This window comes from Ranitomeya imitator, chromosome 2 (genome assembly GCF_032444005.1).
Source record: "Ranitomeya imitator isolate aRanImi1 chromosome 2, aRanImi1.pri, whole genome shotgun sequence".
Lineage (NCBI taxonomy): Eukaryota > Metazoa > Chordata > Amphibia > Anura > Dendrobatidae > Ranitomeya > Ranitomeya imitator.
The window spans coordinates 220635571-220655427 of record NC_091283.1 but is presented as its reverse complement, the minus strand read 5'-3'; the positions used below and the strand labels follow the sequence as shown (position 1 = coordinate 220655427).

The 19857-nt window shown below is 43.7% G+C and overlaps 1 protein-coding gene across 1 annotated transcript in view; it reads right to left on the bottom strand.

The window, feature by feature from the left end:
• FRMPD3 (FERM and PDZ domain containing 3) overlaps window positions 1-19857 on the bottom strand; it is a 427262-nt gene that overhangs the window by 37247 nt on the left and 370158 nt on the right. The window contains exons 14-15 of the mRNA XM_069748624.1: window positions 16731-16910; window positions 11957-12101 (exon numbers count right to left, since the gene is read on the bottom strand). Of these exons, the coding sequence (XP_069604725.1) occupies window positions 11957-12101; window positions 16731-16910 (325 nt within the window). The remainder of the gene's footprint in view (window positions 1-11956; window positions 12102-16730; window positions 16911-19857) is intronic.

Genomic DNA, 19857 nt, shown 5'->3' with positions numbered 1-19857 from the left:
ATGTGCACATGTTGCGGATTTGCCTGCGGATCCGCAGCAGTTTTCCATGTGGTGTTCAATACCATGTAAACCTATGGAAAACCAAATCCACAGTGCACATGGTGCAGAAAATACAGCACGGAAACGCTGCATTGTATTTTCCACAGCATGTCAATTTTTTGTGCGGATTCCGCAGCGTTTTACACCTGCTCCTGTATAGGAATCCCCAGGTGTAAAAACGCAGGCGAAATCCTCACAAAAAACGCAGGAAATCCGCGGTAAATCCACAGGTAAAACGCAGCACATTTTACCTGTGGATTTTGCAAAAACGGTGCAGAAAAATCCTCACAGGAATCCGCAACGTGTGCACATAGCCTCATAGACTTACATTGAGCGCTTGTGACATAGCTTCTCACTTCTGGCCAGTCAGAAGCTGCGCTCACAAGTTTGAGCCGTGGGACTGCAGCAGTGCCACAAAATAGTGAATATGCCGGAGGATGAGTAAATGACCGGGGACGGGGACTTGCGCTTCAAACACCACTCCAGCGGTGGGAAAAAAACCCTGCTAGGGTGGTGCTTTAGTAACTTAATAATAAACAATTTATTACTATAAAGTTGATAAAGGCTTGGAATAAATGTCTGCAGTCACTTTATGTGACTGCAGACTGCCAAATCATGGCAGGGAGCTGCGGGCCCATCATACTGTGTGTAAGGGAGCTGCGGGCCCATCATACTGTGTTTAAGGGAGCTGCGGGTCCATCATACTATGTATAAGGGAGCTGCGGGCCCATCATACTGTGTGTAAGGAGGCTGCGGGCCCATCATACTGTGTGTAAGGAGGCTGCGGGCCCATCATACTGTGTGTAAGGGAGCTGTGGCCCCATCATACTGTGTATAAGGAAGCTGCAGGCCCATCATACTATGTATAGGGAACTGTGAAGGCATATTGTGCATATGGGAGCTGTTGGCCCATTACACTGTATATAGGGGAGCTCTGGGGGGCTTACTTTCTATAGTTGAGTTCTGTCAGCATTATACTTAGTATGAGCCCAATGCTCCCCTATACAATCTATAGGGGAGCAATGGGATCATACTGTGTAGAGGGGAGCAGTGGGAACTTCATACGGTGTATAAGGGAGTTATAGAATCATCATACTGTGTATAGGGGAGCTGTGGGGGCCTTATACAGTGTATATGGAAGCTTTGAGCTCACCATACTGTGTATAATGGAGCAGTACATGGGGAACTTAGGGGACATTATTAAATGTAAAGTGGGCACTTAAACATCATTGTTATAGGGGCACTCAGAGTATTGTGACCATCAAAGTTGCATATCGTCACAATATGGCGGTAAAATCAATGTTCGTTTTTGTATATAGATTTATTTTCAATAACAGTGCGGTCATATTCTGAGGTTCCCCTATATTCACAATTAGAGTGCACAACCGTAATCAGGGTTAGCTGGTTAGGGGCCCACTCAGATGTTTCGCCCCCCCTAAGTTGAAACCCTAGCTACGCCTCTGATCCTGTGTAAATTGTATTGCATGCTTTACCCTCCTAGAGGCTGCAATTCCTGTTAGTCAGGGGTGAGAGGGTGAACTGTAGGGCCGGTCCAGAGTTGGGGAAAAGTAAGGGTTTAGCACCAGTGCTTTAGGTCCTGGTTTTATAAGAGTCGAGAGAGAGCTGGTGAGCTGAATGGACACACACGCCAATGTCATCATTGGTTGTGTGTTAAGTAACAGACCTGCAAGGGAACACAATATTCAGTAAGTAATCTACACTGGGGAGAGTCATCCTCATAACAGGCAAGTTAGGGCACTTATGCAAGAAAATGTTATGCAAGTCTCAGGGTATGTGCACACGTCAGGATTTCTTGCAGAAATTTTCCAGACAAAAACCGGACATTTCTGCCAGAAATCCGCATGCGTTTTTTGACGTGTTTTTGACGCGTTTTTTCCCAAATGCATAGAATTGCGGGAAAAATGCAGAAAATCCGTAAAAATAATGAACATGCTCATTTTTTTACCGCGATGCGTTTTTTTCGCGGAAAAAAACACATCCATGTGCACAAAACATGCAGAATGCATTCTAAATGATAGAATGCATAATGTATGCATTTTTAATGAGTTTGTATAGAGTTTTTAGCGCGAAAAACGCGAAAAAAACACGAAAAAACCTGAACGTGTGCACATGGCATCAGTGTTAGCCAGACTTGGAGATCAGCAGTGAAAGAATATGGGATAAGCCAGATTAGGGTATGTCAGTAAGGTAGTAACAAGTGAGAGTTCCCTTACAGTGTCCCTGTACTGGGAAGATGGAGGCATCCACCTTAACCTGTTGTGTATATGTAAGATTCTTCACAGGAAATGTGCCACTGTTCGTAACCACTACGAATGTGCCTCTGTATTGTGCAGAACGGAAAGTTAAGCATTGTTCGTGCTACCCCTTGTATACTTGGGCGATGAGTGTGGTGGAGAGGGTAATGATGGGGGTGGTGAAGAGGGCAATGATTGGGGAGGGGGATAAGGCAATGATGGATGTGGGGGAGAGAGCAATGATGGGGTGGTGAAGAAGGCAATGATGGAGGTGATGGAGAGGACAATGATTGGGATGGTGGCAAGGGTAATGATGGAGGTGGTAGAGAGGCAATGATAGAGGTGGGGAGAAGGCAATGATGGAGGTGGTGGAGAGGGCAACAATTGAATTGGGGAGAAGACAATGATGGAGGCGGGAGAGAAAGCAATGATGGAGGGGGTGTAGAGGACAATGATGGGATGCGGGGTGGAGGAGGACAATGAGGGATGTGGGGGATTGGGATAGGAGGAAGGGGGACTTATAATGGACTTGTGAATAGAGGGAGGGGAGAAGGATGTTAGATATGGATGTAAAATTAATTGGGTAGTGGAGGATGGTGCTAAGCCACTTATACAGTCCCTTTTTTACTTTATAATTGTTTTGTTTGAACCTAATTTTGTAATGATAAGCAACATTTGTCATGTGCTATACCATGTGTCCATTATTTGAACTTTGACACTGTCTGACATGATATTCTTTTTGAGTGCCAGATTTGAATGTGTAATCTAGTTAAACAGCATGTAGTGATATTGTAAGCTTTAAGCATCTCCTGAGGAAGAAGTCCTAGTGACTTCGAAATGCATTGAGAATAAACCATCAATTTTATCTCTATAATAAGCTGGGTAACTAATCCAAGAGGAATGTTGTAGTGTTAGCGAATGGATAAAACTTAACCTTTACTAGGTATAAATATAAAATGAATATAAATATAACTACAAAACATGAAAGACATGGGTCACATTGGGTCAGTGACCATTATATATGACTATTACTATGACTATTGACACATGTGTGGGATAATCCACGGTACTAAAGGATAATATACCGGGATATTACGTACTGCCTACACTGAAAACTTGGCGTGTTCAAGATATATAGTACGGTATTTGCTGCTAGAATGAACCACTAGCCATGTATATAGGGTCAACGGTATAGCGACCCAATAACACTGTCAGTAATATTTTTTCCTGTTTGCCTACTTTCCCCATTCTGTGTTGGTTAGGGTTCACATTAGCACAAGGGTCCTTTCCTTCGCCTGTCTTTCATGTTTTGTAGTTATATTTATATTCATGTTATATTTATACCTAGTAAAGGTTAAGTTTTATCCAATCGCTAACACTGCAGCAATTTTATCTCCTATACGCCTGGACATTCATCTTTACAGCAGCGTGAATGTTAATCACAAAACTTCTTGATTAAATAGAATGTAGAGTAAGGGATTTTACAGATAATGTGGTGGTGCACCAACTTGGGTTTCAGGTCCGAGCATTCCTACATGAACAGTTTCCTGGAAGGTGGATTGGTCGTCGTGAGCCAGCTGAATGGCCACCATGGTCTCCTGAGCTTGACCCCCTTTAGACTTTTATCTTTGGGGTCATCTGAAGACATTTGTCTATGCTGTGAAGATACGAGATGTGCAGCATCTGAAACAATGGATACTGGAAGACTGTGCTAGCATTTCTTCTGCGGTGTTGCTATCAGTGTGTCAAGAGTCGGAGAAGAGGGTTGCATTGACAATCCAACACAATGCGCAGCACTTTGAACACATTTTATAAGTGGTCATAAACTTGTAAATAACTCATGAAAGAATAAAATTACGTTAAAACCAAGCACACCATTGTTTTTCTTGTGAAATTCTCAATAAGTTTGATGTTTCACATGAACCCCCTTCCAGTGAAAAAAAATAAAGTTAGATTCAAAATTTCCGACTTCAAAATGGCCGCCAAGGTCACCACCCATCTTGAAAAGTTTTCCCCCTTCCATATACTAATGTCCCACAAACAGGAAGTTAACCCCTTCATGACCCAGTCTATTTTGACCTTGAAGACCTTGCCGTTTTTTGCAATTCTGACCAGTGTCTCTTTATGAGGTAATAACTCGGGAACGCTTCAACGGATCCTAACGGTTCTGAGAATGTTTTTTCGTGACATATTGGGCTTCATGTTAGTGGTAAATTTAGGTCAATAAATTCTGTGTTTATTTGTGATAAAAACGGAAATTTGGCGAAAATTTTTAAAATTTCGCAATTTTCACATTTTGAATTTTTATTCTGTTAAACCAGAGAGTTATGTGACACAAAATAGTTAATAAATAACATTTCCCACACGTCTACTTTACATCAGCACAATTTTGGAAACAAAATTTTTTTTTGCTAGGAAGTTATAAGGGTTAAAATTTGACCAGCGATTTCTCATTTTTACAACGAAATTTACAAAACCATTTTTTTTAGGGACCACCTCACATTTGAAGTCAGTTTGAGGGGTCTATATGGCTGAAAATACCCAAAAGTGACACCATTCTAAAAACTGCACCCCTCAAGGTGCACAAAACCACATTCCAGAAGTTTATTAACCCTTCAGGTGCTTCACAGCAGCAGAAGCAACATGAAAGGAAAAAATGAACATTTAACTTTTTAGTCACAAAAATGATCTTTCAGCAACAATTTTTTTATTTTCCGAATGGTAAAAAGAGAAACTGAACCACAAAAGTTGTTGTCCAATTTGTCCTGAGTACGCTGATACCTCATATGTGGGGGTAAACCACTGTTTGGGTGCACGGCAGGGCTTGGAAGGGAAGGAGCGCCATTTGACTTTTTGAATGAAAAATTGGCTCCACTCTTTAGCGGACACCATGTCACGTTTGAAGAGCCCCCGTGTGCGTAAAAATTGGAGCTCCCCCACAAGTGACCCCATTTTGGAAACTAGACGCCCCAAGGAACTTATCTAGATGCATAGTGAGCACTTTAAACCCCCAGGTGCTTCACAAATTGATCCGTAAAAATGAAAAAGTACTTTTTTTTCACAAAAAAATTATTTTAGCCTCAATTTTTTCATTTTCACATGGACAACAGGATAAAATGGATTCTAAAATTTGTTTGGCAATTTCTCCTGAGTACACCGATACCTCACATGTGGGGGTAAACCACTGTTTGGGCACATGGTAAGGCTCGGAAGGGAAGGAGCGCCATTTGACTTTTTGAATGAAAAATTATCTCCATCGTTAGCGGACACCATGTCGCGTTTGGAGAGACCCTGTGTGCTTAAACATTGGAGCTCCCCCACAAGTGACCCCATTTTGGAAACTGGACCCCCCAAGGAACTTATATAGATGCCTAGTGAGCACTTTAAACCCTCAGGTGCTTCACAAATTGATCCGTAAAAATGAAAAAGTACTTTTTTTTCACAAAAAATTTCTTTTCACCTCAATTTTTTCATTTTCACATGGGCAATAGGATAAAATGGATCCTAAAATTTGTTGAGCAATTTCTCCCGAGTACGCCGATACCTCATATGTGGGGGTAAACCACTGTTTGGGCACAAGGCAGGGCTCGGAAGGGAAGGCGCGCCTTTTGACTTTTTGAATGGAAAATTAGCTCTAATTGTTAGCGGACACCATGTCGCATTTGGAGCGCCCCTGTGTGCCTATGCAATGGAGCTCCCCCACAAGTGACCCCATTTTGGAAACTAGACCCCCCAAGGAACTTATCTAGATGCATACTGAGCACTTTAAACCCCCAGGTGCTTCACAGAAGTTTATAATGCAGAGCCATGAAAATAAAAAATAATTTTTCTTTTCTCAAAAATGATTTTTTAACCTGGAATTTTCTATTTTGCCAATGGTAATAGGAGAAATTGGACCACAACTGTTGTTGTCCAGTTTGTCCTGAGTACGCAGATACCCCATATGTGGGGGTAAACCACTGTTTGGGCGCACGGCAGGGCTCAGAAGGGAAGGCACGCCATTTGGCTTTTTAAAAGGAAAATTAGCTCCAATCATTAGCGGACACCATGTTGCGTTTGGAGAGCCCCTGTGTGCCTAAACATTGGAGATCCCCCACAAGTGACCCCATTTTGGAAACTAGACCCCGAAAGGAACTTATCTAGATGTGAGGTGAGCACTTTGAACCCCCAAGTGCTTCACAGAAGTTCATAACACAGAGCAGTGAAAATAATAAATACGTTTTCTTTCCTCAAAAATAATTTTTTATCCCAGAATTTTTTATTTTCCCAAGGGTTACAGGAGAAATTGGACCCCAAAAGTTGTTGTCCAGTTTCTCCTGAGTACGCCGATACCCCATGTGTGGGGGTAAACCACTGTTTGGGCGCACGTCGGGGCTCAGAAGGGAAGTAGTGACTTTTGAAATGCAGACTTTGATGGAATGGTCTGCGGACGTCACGTTGCGTTTGCAGAGCCCCTGGTGTGCCTAAACAGTAGAAACCCCCCACAAGTGACCCCATTTTGGAAACTAGACCCCCCAAGGAACTTATCTAGATATGTGCTGAGCACTTTGAACCCCCAAGTGCTTCACAGACGTTTACAACGCAGAGCCGTGAAAATAAAAAATAATTTTTCTTTCCTCAAAAATGATGTTTTAGCAAGCAATTTTTTATTTTCTCAAGGGTAACAGGAGAAATTGGACCCCAGTAATTGTTGCGCAGTTTGTCCTGAGTATGCTGGTACCCCATATGTGGGGGTAAACCACTGTTTGGGCACACGTCGGGGCTCGGAAGTGAGGGAGCACCATTTGACTTTTTGAATACAAGATTGGCTGGAATCAATGGTGGCGCCATGTTGCGTTTGGAGACCCCCTGATGTGCCTAAACAGTGGAAACCCCTCAATTCTAACTCCAACACACCCCTAAACCTTATCCCAACTGTAGCCATAACCCTAATCACAACCCTAACCCCAACACACCCCTAACCACAACCCTAATTCCAACCCAACCCTAACCCTAAGGCTATGTGCCAACGTTGCGGATTCGTATGAGATTTTTCAGCACCATTTTTGAAAAATCCGCGGGTAAAAGGCACTGCGTTTTACCTGCGGATTTTCCGCGGATTTCCAGTGTTTTTTGTGCGGATTTCACCTGTGGATTCCTATTGAGGAACAAGTGTAAAACGCTGCGGAATCCGCACAAAGAATTGACATGCTGCGGAAAATACAACACAGCGTTTCCGCGCGGTATTTTCCGCACCATGGGCAGAGCGGATTAGGTTTTCCATATGTTTACATGGTACTGTAAACCTGATGGAACACTGCTGCGAATCCGCAGCCAAATCCGCACCGTGTGCACATAGCCTAATTCTAAATGTATGTGCACACGCTGCGGAAAACGCTGCGGATCTGCAGCAGTTTCCCATGAGTTTACAGTTCAATGTAAACCTATGGGAAACAAAAATCGCTGTACACATGCTGCGGAAAAACTGCACGGAAACGCAGCGGTTTACATTCCGCAGCATGTCGCTTCTTTCTGCGGATTCCGCAGTGGTTTTACAACTGCTCCAATAGAAAATCGCAGTTGTAAAACCGCAGTGAAATGCGCAGAAAAACCGTGGTAAATCCACAGCGGTTTAGCACTGCGGATTTATCAAATCCTCTGCGGAAAAATCCCTACCCCTAACCCTAACCCTACCCCTAACCCTACCCCTAACCCTACCCCTACCCCTAACCCTACCCCTAACTCTAGTTCTTACCCCAACCTTAGTGGAAAAAAAAAAATTATTTATTTTTTTTATTGTCCCTACCTATGGGGGTGACAAAGGGGGAGGTCATTTACTATTTTTTTTATTTTGATCACTGAGGTTATATCTCAGTGATCAAAATTCACTCTGGAACGAATCTGCCAGCCGGCAGATTCGGCGGGCGCACTGCACATGCGCCCGCCATTTTGGAAGATGGCGGCTCCCGGGAAAGAAGACGGACACCGGCAGGCTCGGTAAGTATAAGGGGGGGGGGGAGATCAGGGCACGGGGGGGGCGTCGGAGCACGGGTGAGAGGCGTCGGAGCACGGGGGGGGCGTCGGAGCATGGATGAGGATCGGTGTGCGTGCGGGTGGATTGGAGCACGGGGTGGGGGATCGCTGTGCAGGGGGGTGGATCGGAGCACGGGGGGGGATCGCTGTGCGGGGGGGGATCGGAGCACGGGGGGGTTTCATTGGAGCACGGGGGGTGTGATTGGAGCACAGGGGGAGCGGACAGGAGGACGGGGGAGCGGAGCACTGGACGGAGGGGAGCGCTGCACAGATCGGGGGGCTGGGGGGGGGCGATCGGTGGGGTGGGGTGGGTGCACATTAGTATTTCCAGCCATGGCCGATGATATTGCAGCATCGGCCATGGCTGGATTGTAATATTTCACCAGTTTTTAAGGTGAAATATTACAAATCGCTCTGATTGGCAGTTTCACTTTCAACAGCCAATCAGAGCGATCGTAGCCACGGGGGGGTGAAGCCACCCCCCTGGGCTAAACTACCACTCCCCCTGTCCCTGCAGATCGGGTGAAATGGGAGTTAACCCTTTCACCCGATCTGCAGGGACGCGATCTTTCTGTGACACAGCATATGCGTCACAGGTCGGATTGGCACCGACTTTCATGACGCATACGCTGTGTCACAGGTCGGGAAGGGGTTAATATCACCAACCATTCCCATATATACAGCTCTGGCAAAAATTAAGAGACCACCACATCAGAACCATGTCATGGCCGCCCAATCTCCAGACCGGAACCCCACTGAAAACCTCTGGAATGTAATCAAGAGGATGATGGATAGTCACAAGCCATCAAACAAAGAAGAACTCCTTACATTTTTGTGCCAGATGCAGTGTAAAAGACTGGTGGAAAGCATGAAAGCTGTGATTAAAAATCATGGTTATTCCACAAAATATTGATTTCTGCACGCTTCCTCAGGTAAAACATTAGTATTGTTGTTTCTAAATGATTATGAACTTGTTTTCTTTGCATTATTTGAGGTCTGAAAACACTGTTTTTTTTTTTTGCAATTTTGACCATTTCTCCTTTTCAGAAAAAAAATACAAAATTTATTGCTTGGAACTTCGGAGACATGTCAGAAGTTTATAGAATAATAGAACAATTTACATTTTTCTCAAAAATATACCTATAAAGAGAAAAATCAGACAAACTGAACATTTTGCAGTGGTCTCTTCATTTTTGACAGAGCTGTATATATATTGTATATATATATATATATATATATATATATATATATATATATATATATATATATATACCTGTAGCTGTGTTGTCTGAATAGGAGGGGGTTTCCAGACACATTTCTTGCACAGGGGCCCCAGGCTGTCAGTGTCCACTCCTGCTTGTATATTCTGTTTCAACCTCGGTAACCAAGACTTTTTGCAAAACCATCTGTTTTCTTCATTGTGAAATTAAAGGGGGTCCGTGCCGCACAAATTACGCCAGAAAGGTCAAGGGATAGCATACAGTGTCACCCCTGGGCCCACCAGTGATCCCCAAAATAGGGCTGTGCATCCCCGTAACTGAACTCTGCAGAGTGCCATCTTGAATTTAGAAGAACTGCACATGCTTAACCTCTGCCATATTATTCCACTATAGGACTGCCAGACAAAGTCAAGCACGGTGCTCTGCTATTTTTCGCAGTACCATACCAAGTATACGCACCTCCGCTCTATGCAAGACAGGGCTCTTCAGAGCTTGGTTTCCAAGATCCAGTTCACTGTTCTCGGGATTGTGGGTAGTCCCAATGGTCAGACCCCCAGTGATCTTCTGGATAGGGTAAACCTATGATTCTGGGAATAGCCTTCTAAGGGCGGTTTCACGCACACAGCAGTTTTTGGAGAAAAGCCCTCGAGGGAGATATTTATTTATTTGTTTCCCATTTCTGGTGCATTTTCTGAGCTGTTGGTAGCTTTCTTTTAAAAGCCTAGCATGAACAATTTAGAAAAATGTCTGAACAAATAAAAATAAATGGTCGTCAACCATTCCCTCCTCCTTTTTTTTTTCAAACCAAGTACAGCGTGAACTAAAAAAATATATACGGTATATACCAACATTCTTTCTGTGTAACACTGGTTCCCTGCCAGTCCCCTTGCTTTGTCGTCTGGTAGGGATGGCACCGGACCACAATCAATCAGTGGCCTCATCGGGAGGACAAGACCTTTTAAATATTTTCAAGGTCATTTTATTTGCTAAATGTGTCCCTTTGTCTCAAGTTGGTCATATAACACTCCAATAAAATCTGCAGTGTGTTGAAAAAGTATTCATACCCCTTGAACTTTTCCTCATTATTTCACATTGCACCCACAAATTTAAATGTATTTTATTGGGATTTTCTGTGACACCAACACACAGTAAAAAGTAGTTGTGAGGTGTAAAGGAAATAATGCAGGGTTTACTAATCATCTAAAAAAATAAATCTGATAATCGTGTAGGACCACCTTCCTCTGCAGTTACTGCTGCAGTCTTTTGGGGTTTGTGTCTCCAGCTTTGCTCATCTAGAGGTGACATTTTGTGCCTTCTTTTGCACACTCGCTCTCGCTCAGTGAGATTGGATGGAGATGTCTGAGATCAGTAATTTTCAAGTCTTGACACAATTTCTTAATGGGGTTTAGGTCTTGACTGTGACTGGGCCGTTCACACACATGAATATGCTTTGATTCTAAACAATCCACTGTAGCTGTGGTAGGATGTGTGACGGTGGCGATGGTGTTTTCGGGTGATGTCCGGTGTTAGTTTTCCACCACACATAGCCTTTTTACATTTAGACCAAAAATTTCTACTTTGGTCTCATCTGATCAGTGCACCTTCTTCCACATGCTCGCCGTGTCCTCTGTAAACACATAATCCACAGGACACAGTTGTCCTGTTTACGCATACTTCCACCTGAGCTATTGATATCTGCTTCTCTAATTCATGCTCTCCTTGCTTGGGATGTCAGGTTAGGTGAATGGCCTTGACTTGGTAAGTTTCTTGTCATGCCATACTTCTTCCAGTTTTGTATGATGTATTGAACAGTGAGATGTTCAGAGCTTGGGCCATTTTCATTATAACCTAACCCTGCTTTACTCTTCTCCACAACTTTATCCCTGACCTGTCTGGTGGGCTCCTTGGTTTTCATGATGCTGTTTGTTCACTAATGTTCTCAAACATCTGAGGCCTTCACAGAACAGCTGGAGTTATGCTGAGAACAAATTATATACAAATGGACTCAATTTACCAATTATTTGACTTCTGGAGACAACCCGTCACTCAGGATTTTATTTAGGGGTCTTAGACTACAGGGGGCTGAATACAAATGCACATCAATATTTTTCAGATTTATATTTTTTTAAATAATTCGAAAACCAAATATAATTCCCTTTACAGGTCACATATGCTTGCTACTTTGTATCAGTATCACATAAAATCCCAATTATATACATTTAATTTTGTGCACGCAACATGAATAATGTGGAAACGTTCATGGGGTATGAACACATTTTCAAGGCGAGTGCATGTGGGCTCTTTTGTCAATAATGTTATGAGCATGGATGTTTAAATTTCCTTCAATCTAGGCAGCACTAACAATCAATGTTATATTGTTTATATTTATGACTTACATTGGATGAATAATAGAGCAGATGAAAGTCATACCTGCCTTGATAATCTGAGGTGGAGGCAAGTGACCTGTTGTTCTGTAAAATATGCCTTTCTTGGGGTCCACCAGCAGACGAAAATATCCTGCCACCAAACAGGCGAAGCTTGTGGCTTCAGGCCAATCCATAAGTAGCACAAGTGACTGATAAATAGGAACATAAAAAAAGGTCAGAAACCGGGTCAGAGATAAATAATAACGAGAGTTACATGTTTCGAGATGTTCACACCCACCACTTTGATATTGATCACCTAGTCTCAGATTAGGCTATCAGTGACAGACCAGTGGGAGAGGGTGGGCAACACGTGTCACCTCCGCCCTTCACCTATTATCAGCTCTGGTTGTGGTTGAAGGTGAACAATCTATGGCGCAGAACAGCACAACTCCAGATTCTGGTTAGTGGTTGTTGCCAATAACTGCAGCTCTAGAGAGCGTAGAAAGCAGCGCTGTTCTGCTCCACACACCGTTCTCCTCCGTCTGCTGTCGGAGCTCAGAAGCGCTAATCAGTCGGGGTGTTGGCTTATCCTAAGGATAGGAAATCAATTTCAAAGAATCGGACAACCCCTTCTATGCCATTAATATAAAACACAAAGGCTGTGTTCACACTGAATTTTTAGAGAAGTTCAAAAACTCATCATGTTCCCGTTTTGGGGAGTTTCAGGAGACATTTTCTTCTTCTGAAGCAGTTTTGAAGAGTTTTGGAACTGTTTTTTGCATCCATTTCATTGGACAGTGCCTAGTTTGGAGAATTTGCCTTCTCTGTGGATTTCCTATGAAAATGTATTGGAAGGGTTTTTAAGAGTTTTTGAAGCAGTTTGTGAGGAGGACTTGGAAGATGATGACCCCTATTGAAATAAAACTAAAAATAAATTTTTTAAACACACCCCTAAAAAACATTTCATTTTAATGCTGATGTGTAGAGAGGGTCAGATGAGGTTTATCGGACTACAGTATTAACAATGAATAATAGGGAGGTAAAGAACAGGGACGTAATAGCTAAAAGTAGCGTTCGGTGCATTATACGCATTACATATACAACAAGCTGCTGCGCACGCATACACACAACACTTCTGCACTTGCAGTAGGGTGCACACACAGCTCTGGTGCACAGCCACAAATACACACAGCTCTACTGCACACATACATACAATTATACAGCTCAAAATTGTGTTTGACGTTGTTTTATCTCTTTATGTGTTAGTTTTCAACATTTGCTTTGCCAAATGTTTTGCATATTTTGGCATGGGAAGTCAAATTTTTGGGTAGTCATGTGTAGTCAAATTTATTTATATTTGTTTGTGTGTTTTTCAGTTAAAACATGGCAAAGACAAAGCCAAATTTATAACCACATGTCAGGAGGCTTATTATTCTGAGCATGAAGTCAGGCAAAAACCAAAAAGAGCGAATTTTGGAATTCATCGGCTCTCAGAAGTGCCACCTTTAAAAAAAAAAGAAAAAGAAGGTTATGGAACAGCTGACAAACCTAGATGTGGACGACCACAGAAAACTTCCTCCAAAGTTGATCACATTATTAAGAAAAAGTCAGTTTCTGACATCCATAAAAGTGCTGTACAGATTTCACATGAAATGAATGAAAAATATGGGGGTCAAGGTGACTCGCCAAACTGGGGTGTGACGACTAACAGCAGTAGGGTTGAATGTACGAGTTCCAGTCAAGGTGCCTTTCATCTCTGCAAAGAACCAGAAGGTCCGACTTGAGTTTGCCAAAGAACATGGCCAATGGAAAGAGTCAAATTGGTCTAATGTGTTGTGGTCGGATGAATCCAATCTGTTTGGTAGTGATGGCAAGCACTACATATACTGCCTGACTGGAAAATGCAATGATATAAGGTACCAAATACCTACAGTGAAGCATAGTGGTGGCAATGTCATGGTTTGGGGCTGCTTTTCTACATCTGCCATTGGCCTTCTGATTAGAATCGGTGGAAATATGAATACTACCATGTACAAGGATATACTGGAGAATGTAGTCAGGGGCTGGACAATGATCCTAAGCACACACCCAAAATAGTCAACAAATGGTTAGCAAAGGAAAATGTTCGCTTGTTGCAATGGCCAAGCCAAGCACCTCATTTACACCCTATAGAGCACCATTGGGATGAGTTAGTGTGAAGAGTTGGGGCCTGTACACATAGCAATAAAGATGAATTATTTGCAGATTTGCAAATGCAATGGAATGAGATCCCCCAGGATGTCTTTTACCCGAGTGGCTTCAATGCCCGTCGGTGCAGTAATTAAAGCAAGAGGGTATGCTACAAAATACAAAGTTATGGCATTGTAACAATGAATTACTCTCTATGCTGCGATCAATAAATAGCATATGCAAAACTTTTGGCAGTCAGTTTTCTTTCATTAAATTACAATACCGATATTCTATGGAATCTTGGTTAACACTAAGGTCTTTCACGATGACAACTTCATGCACTGTCAATTCATCACAAGGAAAATGGCGTCAAAATAACCAGACAGAAGTAATCATACTTTAAAAAAATGCAAAAGTTTTTGTTGCCACTGTAGATTCAGGTACTCACACAGCTCAGTGGCATACGAGGGGTGTTCAATAAGTTGTCTATCCCAGCATGTTCTGTCTGTGTTAGAGAGCTGATCTTTTCAGTCTTATGAATGCACAGGAAGTGACGGGATGGCAAGTGCAGTACAGTGCGTCTCTACAAAGAAAGTGAGGGATTTGGAGCTTCGTTCTGGGATTAAATTCCATAGAAAGGAAGAAAAGAAGCCTAAAAAAAAAATTGGTGAAATGATGACTTCTGGATTAGGTGATGATGCACCTTCCTACTACCAAGTAAAGTTTTGGGCCAAGCCATTTATATGGGGTGGGGAATCAATTGAAGATAATCCATTTTCAGGGCGACCTGTCGAAGCATCTTCAGCAAATGTGCTGTGAAGTGTGTGTGGGGGGGGGGTGCCATGATTTTGGAAGATCGCTGGGTCACAGTCAGTGTTACAGCTCATGAATTAAGCATTTCCCTTTGCACAGTTACAAGTATCATTCACAATGTTTGGATGATCTCAAAGATCGTGGTGTGCTGCGGATGTTGATGCCTGAGAAAAAAACACGTCGGCAGTAATTTAGCCAAAGGAATTTAGATATGCTTAGAGAAAAACCAGAAGATTTTTACTCTCGAATTACTATGGGTGATAAAACATAGGTCCACCTCCATGATCCGGCGACCAAACAAGAGTCCATGCAATGGAGTCACAAGGGGTCACCAACTCTGAAGAAATTTTGTGTCCAGCGGTCAGCTGGAAAGATAATGGCAACATTTTTTGGGATACAAAAGGCGTAGTCCAGACCTGGTTCCCAGTGATTTCTCTCTATTTCGGTACCTGAAGAAAAATCTGCTTGGGCAGCGATTTCCAGATGATAATGCAGTCAAATAAGCAATACCATTGTGGCAGCAGCAAGAAGTCTCCTTTTATTCTGAGAGCATCCAATTGTCATGATCCAGGCCGGGGCTTGTTTCTTGTTATTCTCTCCCCGGTCTGATTATGCAGGGGTTAACCTTCACTGCCTTCTTTTGGGTTTTGTTTGGCTATTTTAGTCTGCTGTGGCCTGCAGACCAATGTCAGTGATAGTTCATGCTCCCAGGCTAGACCCCTTGATTCCGTGTTTTTGTCCCCTGCCTGTTTACTTTGTTCCCGTGACTTCCCTTTCCTGCCAACCCACTTGTTTAAGTGTTCGCTCCCTGTGCTTGGACCTTTAGGTATGTGACCCGGCTTGTCTTCTGACCTGTTTTACTGTCTCACGTCTTGGTTATCTCTGCTCCCTGGTACTTCTGCTCCCGACTGTTTTTGACTCGGCTCGTCTGACTACTCTTTTGCCATTAGGTGGGGCCTGGTGCTGCTGCTCAGTGGTGTTACGCTGTTTGTGCAACCTCTCTTCCCTCACCAGCATCCCCTGGTGGAGGTTGTGCTATACTGCACTGCAGCAGCATTACACCAATCAATGTAGGCAAAGTGGAATAAGTGTGCTGAAGACAGGGGGGATTACATTGAAATCTCAGAAAATTTTGTTTTCATATTCAGGTAGATAAATTATTGAACACCTGTCATATATAGAAAACTATCACACAGCTGTGCTGCAAACATACACATGCATCTACTGCATGCATAAACACACACAACACTGCTGCATACACAAAGTTGAGCGGTAAACATGCACACACTCACATTGCACTGCTACAAACATACACACACAGATCTACTATATACATACGCAACACTACTGCAAAGATACACACAGCTCTGCAGCATACATACAATCACACAACATTGCTGCATACACACACAGCTCTGCAGCATACATACATTCACACACTGCACTGCTACATAGACATACACACAGCTTGGAAGGCAACAACAATCAATTTTACTCATGAACAGAATGGTACCAGAGTCTTATGGTTTCTCCCACATTTTCTATTTCCTTGCAGATGGCGGTGACGTCATGGAAAGCTCTTATAGCTAATTAGGACCTTTCATCTCCTAGCCTGCTGCACTTTTCCATAGTTTTCTTTTTCAGGATCTGACACATGGAGTGACCTATGCATGTGCGGTTCAGCTTTCTCTCCTGCCCTGAACTCACTGTCAGGCACCAAGCAAGAGAGACTCGTTGGCTATGGTCCTGGACCCCATAACAGTCACTATGGCTGCTACAGATAAACATCCGCTCCTGATTTTACGGGGAATGCTGTGGAGATTGAGTGCAGCATGTCTATCCCAGTCTCTTCATACCTTTGTGTCCGTTACACTTGTCTCAACACGTGCCACTCCTTGGGATTCTCGGAATAACTGGACTTTTGTAACTTGACTGAATTCAAAGAGTACTGTAGTGAGATTGGTCTTCAGATCAATTACATGACTGATTCCATGGCGGGGACCAACAAGAAGCGTGGTTGCAGCAGTTTTTTCATCCTGAGATTAAAATACAATATAAAGGACATAGGACATAAGATGGGGAAAGAAAAAGAAGTTCAACATGTTTGGTACAAGTATTGGATCAAATCAAGACAACTATTGAGTCTAAGGGTATGTTTCCACTTTCAGGAAACGCTGCGTGTTTGACGCTGTATAGAGACGCCGCGTCAAACACACAGCGTCCAGATGTTACAGCATAGGGGAGGGGATTTCATGAAATCACGTCTCCACTATACATGGTAACACGCATGCGGCGGCCCTGTGATTCCGGACATGCGGCACGTCTTTTTAGATCGCAGCATGTCCGTTTACCTTGCGGCGACGCTGCGACGCCGCAAGGTATAACACTGGGCCCTATGTGTGGGGTGCGATGATTCCGGATGCGTGCAATGAACACATCCGGCATCATCGCGTCCCCAGAAGGGGGCGGGGCAAGTTTGCCGCTCCGTCCAAACCGCCGGCCATTCTGAACGTGGACACGTACCCTAAAGATGCTTCTAATTTATCATCTATCATGAACCTCTACGATAAATTTGCTGCATTTTACAATTGTCTGAAAGTAGGACAGCTTAGGAAAACCAGACCCCAATAAGGGAGAGTTATCAAGCTAAATGTGCCAGAATTCTAGTAAATCCTCATCTGAAGTCCAGAGTGAATCCACCGTAAAGGACAGCGGGTATAGATGAACCCTGATACTGCGTAGAATGGGCACATGTCAGAATAGACTTGGACTACTGACACAGAAAAAAAAATAAAAAAGTTTTTCTCTGCAGGTAGTCAGTAAGAGCATATTACATGACTCCAGAGGAGCTTCAGATGAAGCCTTTCTAAGGCTACTTTCACACTAGTGTTAACTGCAATCCGTCACAATGCGTCGTTTTGCAGAAACATTGACTAACATTACGCGAGACGCATTGCGACGGATTGCCACACGTCGCAACCGTCGCGCGACGGTTGCGCCGTGTTGTGGCGGACCGTCGGCCGCAAAAACGTTCCATGTAACGTTTTTTGCAGCCGACGGACCGCTTTTTCCGACCGCGCATGCGCGGCCGGTACTCCGCCCCCACCTCCCCGCACCTCACAATGGGGCAGCGGATGCGCTGAAAAGCAGCATCCGCTGCACCCGTTGTGCGGCAGAGACAACGCTAGCGTCTGTAACCTCGGCCCGACGCACTGCGACGGGCCGAGCCCGACGCTAGTGTGAAAGAAGCCTTAAATGACAAATATTGCCAACGCAGAAACTTTACATGCAATGGTACAAATTATGGTGGTGCACCACATTATGGGTGTCCGGTCCGAGCATTCCTACATGAACAATTTACATACTAAGAAAAACATGGATTTCTCTGGAATAAAACATCAGATCCCAGATATGATGCTCGCCTCGGCCACGGCTGCCCCTCTGCCCACTGCATGTGTATGGCAAATGGGTGGTTAGAACAGCACGTCCCTTTCCTAGGGCCGCTCCCTACAAATGTCACTGTTGGAAATCTGCTCCACTTCCGACTATTAGAGACAGATGATAGCTTAATAGCAGCCATCATCTGCCGTAAATGGAGTGGGCTCAGCTCTCCATACATGTTCGGAGCTTGTTGATAATGGATTGACCCCTTCATGACTGGGCTATTTTCCATTTTTCATTTTTTGTATTTTTCTCTCCTTCTTCCAAGACTCGTCATAACTTTTTTATTTTTCCGTCTGTATATAAGGGCTGTGTTTTTTGAAGGACGAGTTGTATTTTTTATTGACATCATTCCTTTTTATATTGCAATTGTGGTACAGTAAAAGGTGTAGTGCTGGACGGAAGATATATTTCTCCCAGCAGGTTAAGTTTTGGCCTGTTATTTCCCTAAGGTTGAGGACCTGCAGTGATGCCACGATCATGTGATCAGCCCATGTGATGGATACCTCACCTGTGGGTATGGCTATAGACTATGTAATGGTGTTTCTTTTGTTTGGCACATGTTATTCTGGGTTTGGAGCTGGGCTGGAATGAGCCTGAACGGTTTTCCTCTGCCACATATGCCACAAAGGACGGTGACATGACTGTTGGCAACCCTGGAAATGGCACCTGGCGGAAGCCACTGACTTGGCAGCCGCTTAGTTAAGCCCATCCCGTGTAAGGGGGAGTCTGAGACCAGTGGTTCTCCAAGCTGGAGTATGTTTGGTTTTTCTCTTGCTTTTTGTCACGGACTGTTTAAAGTGCCAATGAACCACTGAAGTTTGGACTGTAAGCCTGTGTGTTGCCTCATTACTGCGGCCCTACCTCTGCTCACCTGAGCCAATCCCTACACAATGCACTGGAAAGGAGGAAAAAGTGCAATTCCACAATTGTTTTTTTTTTTAAATTTACCTTGTTCAATGCCAATGCACCAGACAAGTGGGAAGAGCGAGGCTAAGATCCACATTTGGTACACAGATCTTATGGATGCACCATTTCTGGGGTAGCTGACTTCTGATATTCTTAGCCTGGGAGGGGGGCAATATCCTTGGCCCCTTCCGGGCTATTAATATCAGCCCACAGCTGTCTGTTTAGCTTTTGCTGGTTAGAAGTTATAGGGGGACTCAATGTCATTCATTTTCTAGGGTCCCCTGTAAACTAACCAGTAACGGCTTAGTATGCAGCTGTTATTAATAGCCTGGGAACCTTTTGGGATATTGGCCCCTTTCCCAGATTATTAACATCAGCCGTCGACTTTCCCACTGCTGGTTATGAAAATTATGCGTGAGCCCACACCATTTGTTTTTGTTATTTATTTTATTCACGATGTACACAGCGGGTGTGGACTACAACTCCCATCATTGTCACATGGTTGCGCTGATCTCAGGGAGTCCAAGCGACAATGATGAGAGCTGCCTTCAGCACCCGGTGCCTGTACAGCTTTTCTCAGGCGCTGGTACGTGTCACACATGCGGCACACAGAGGCCACAATTATGTAACTCA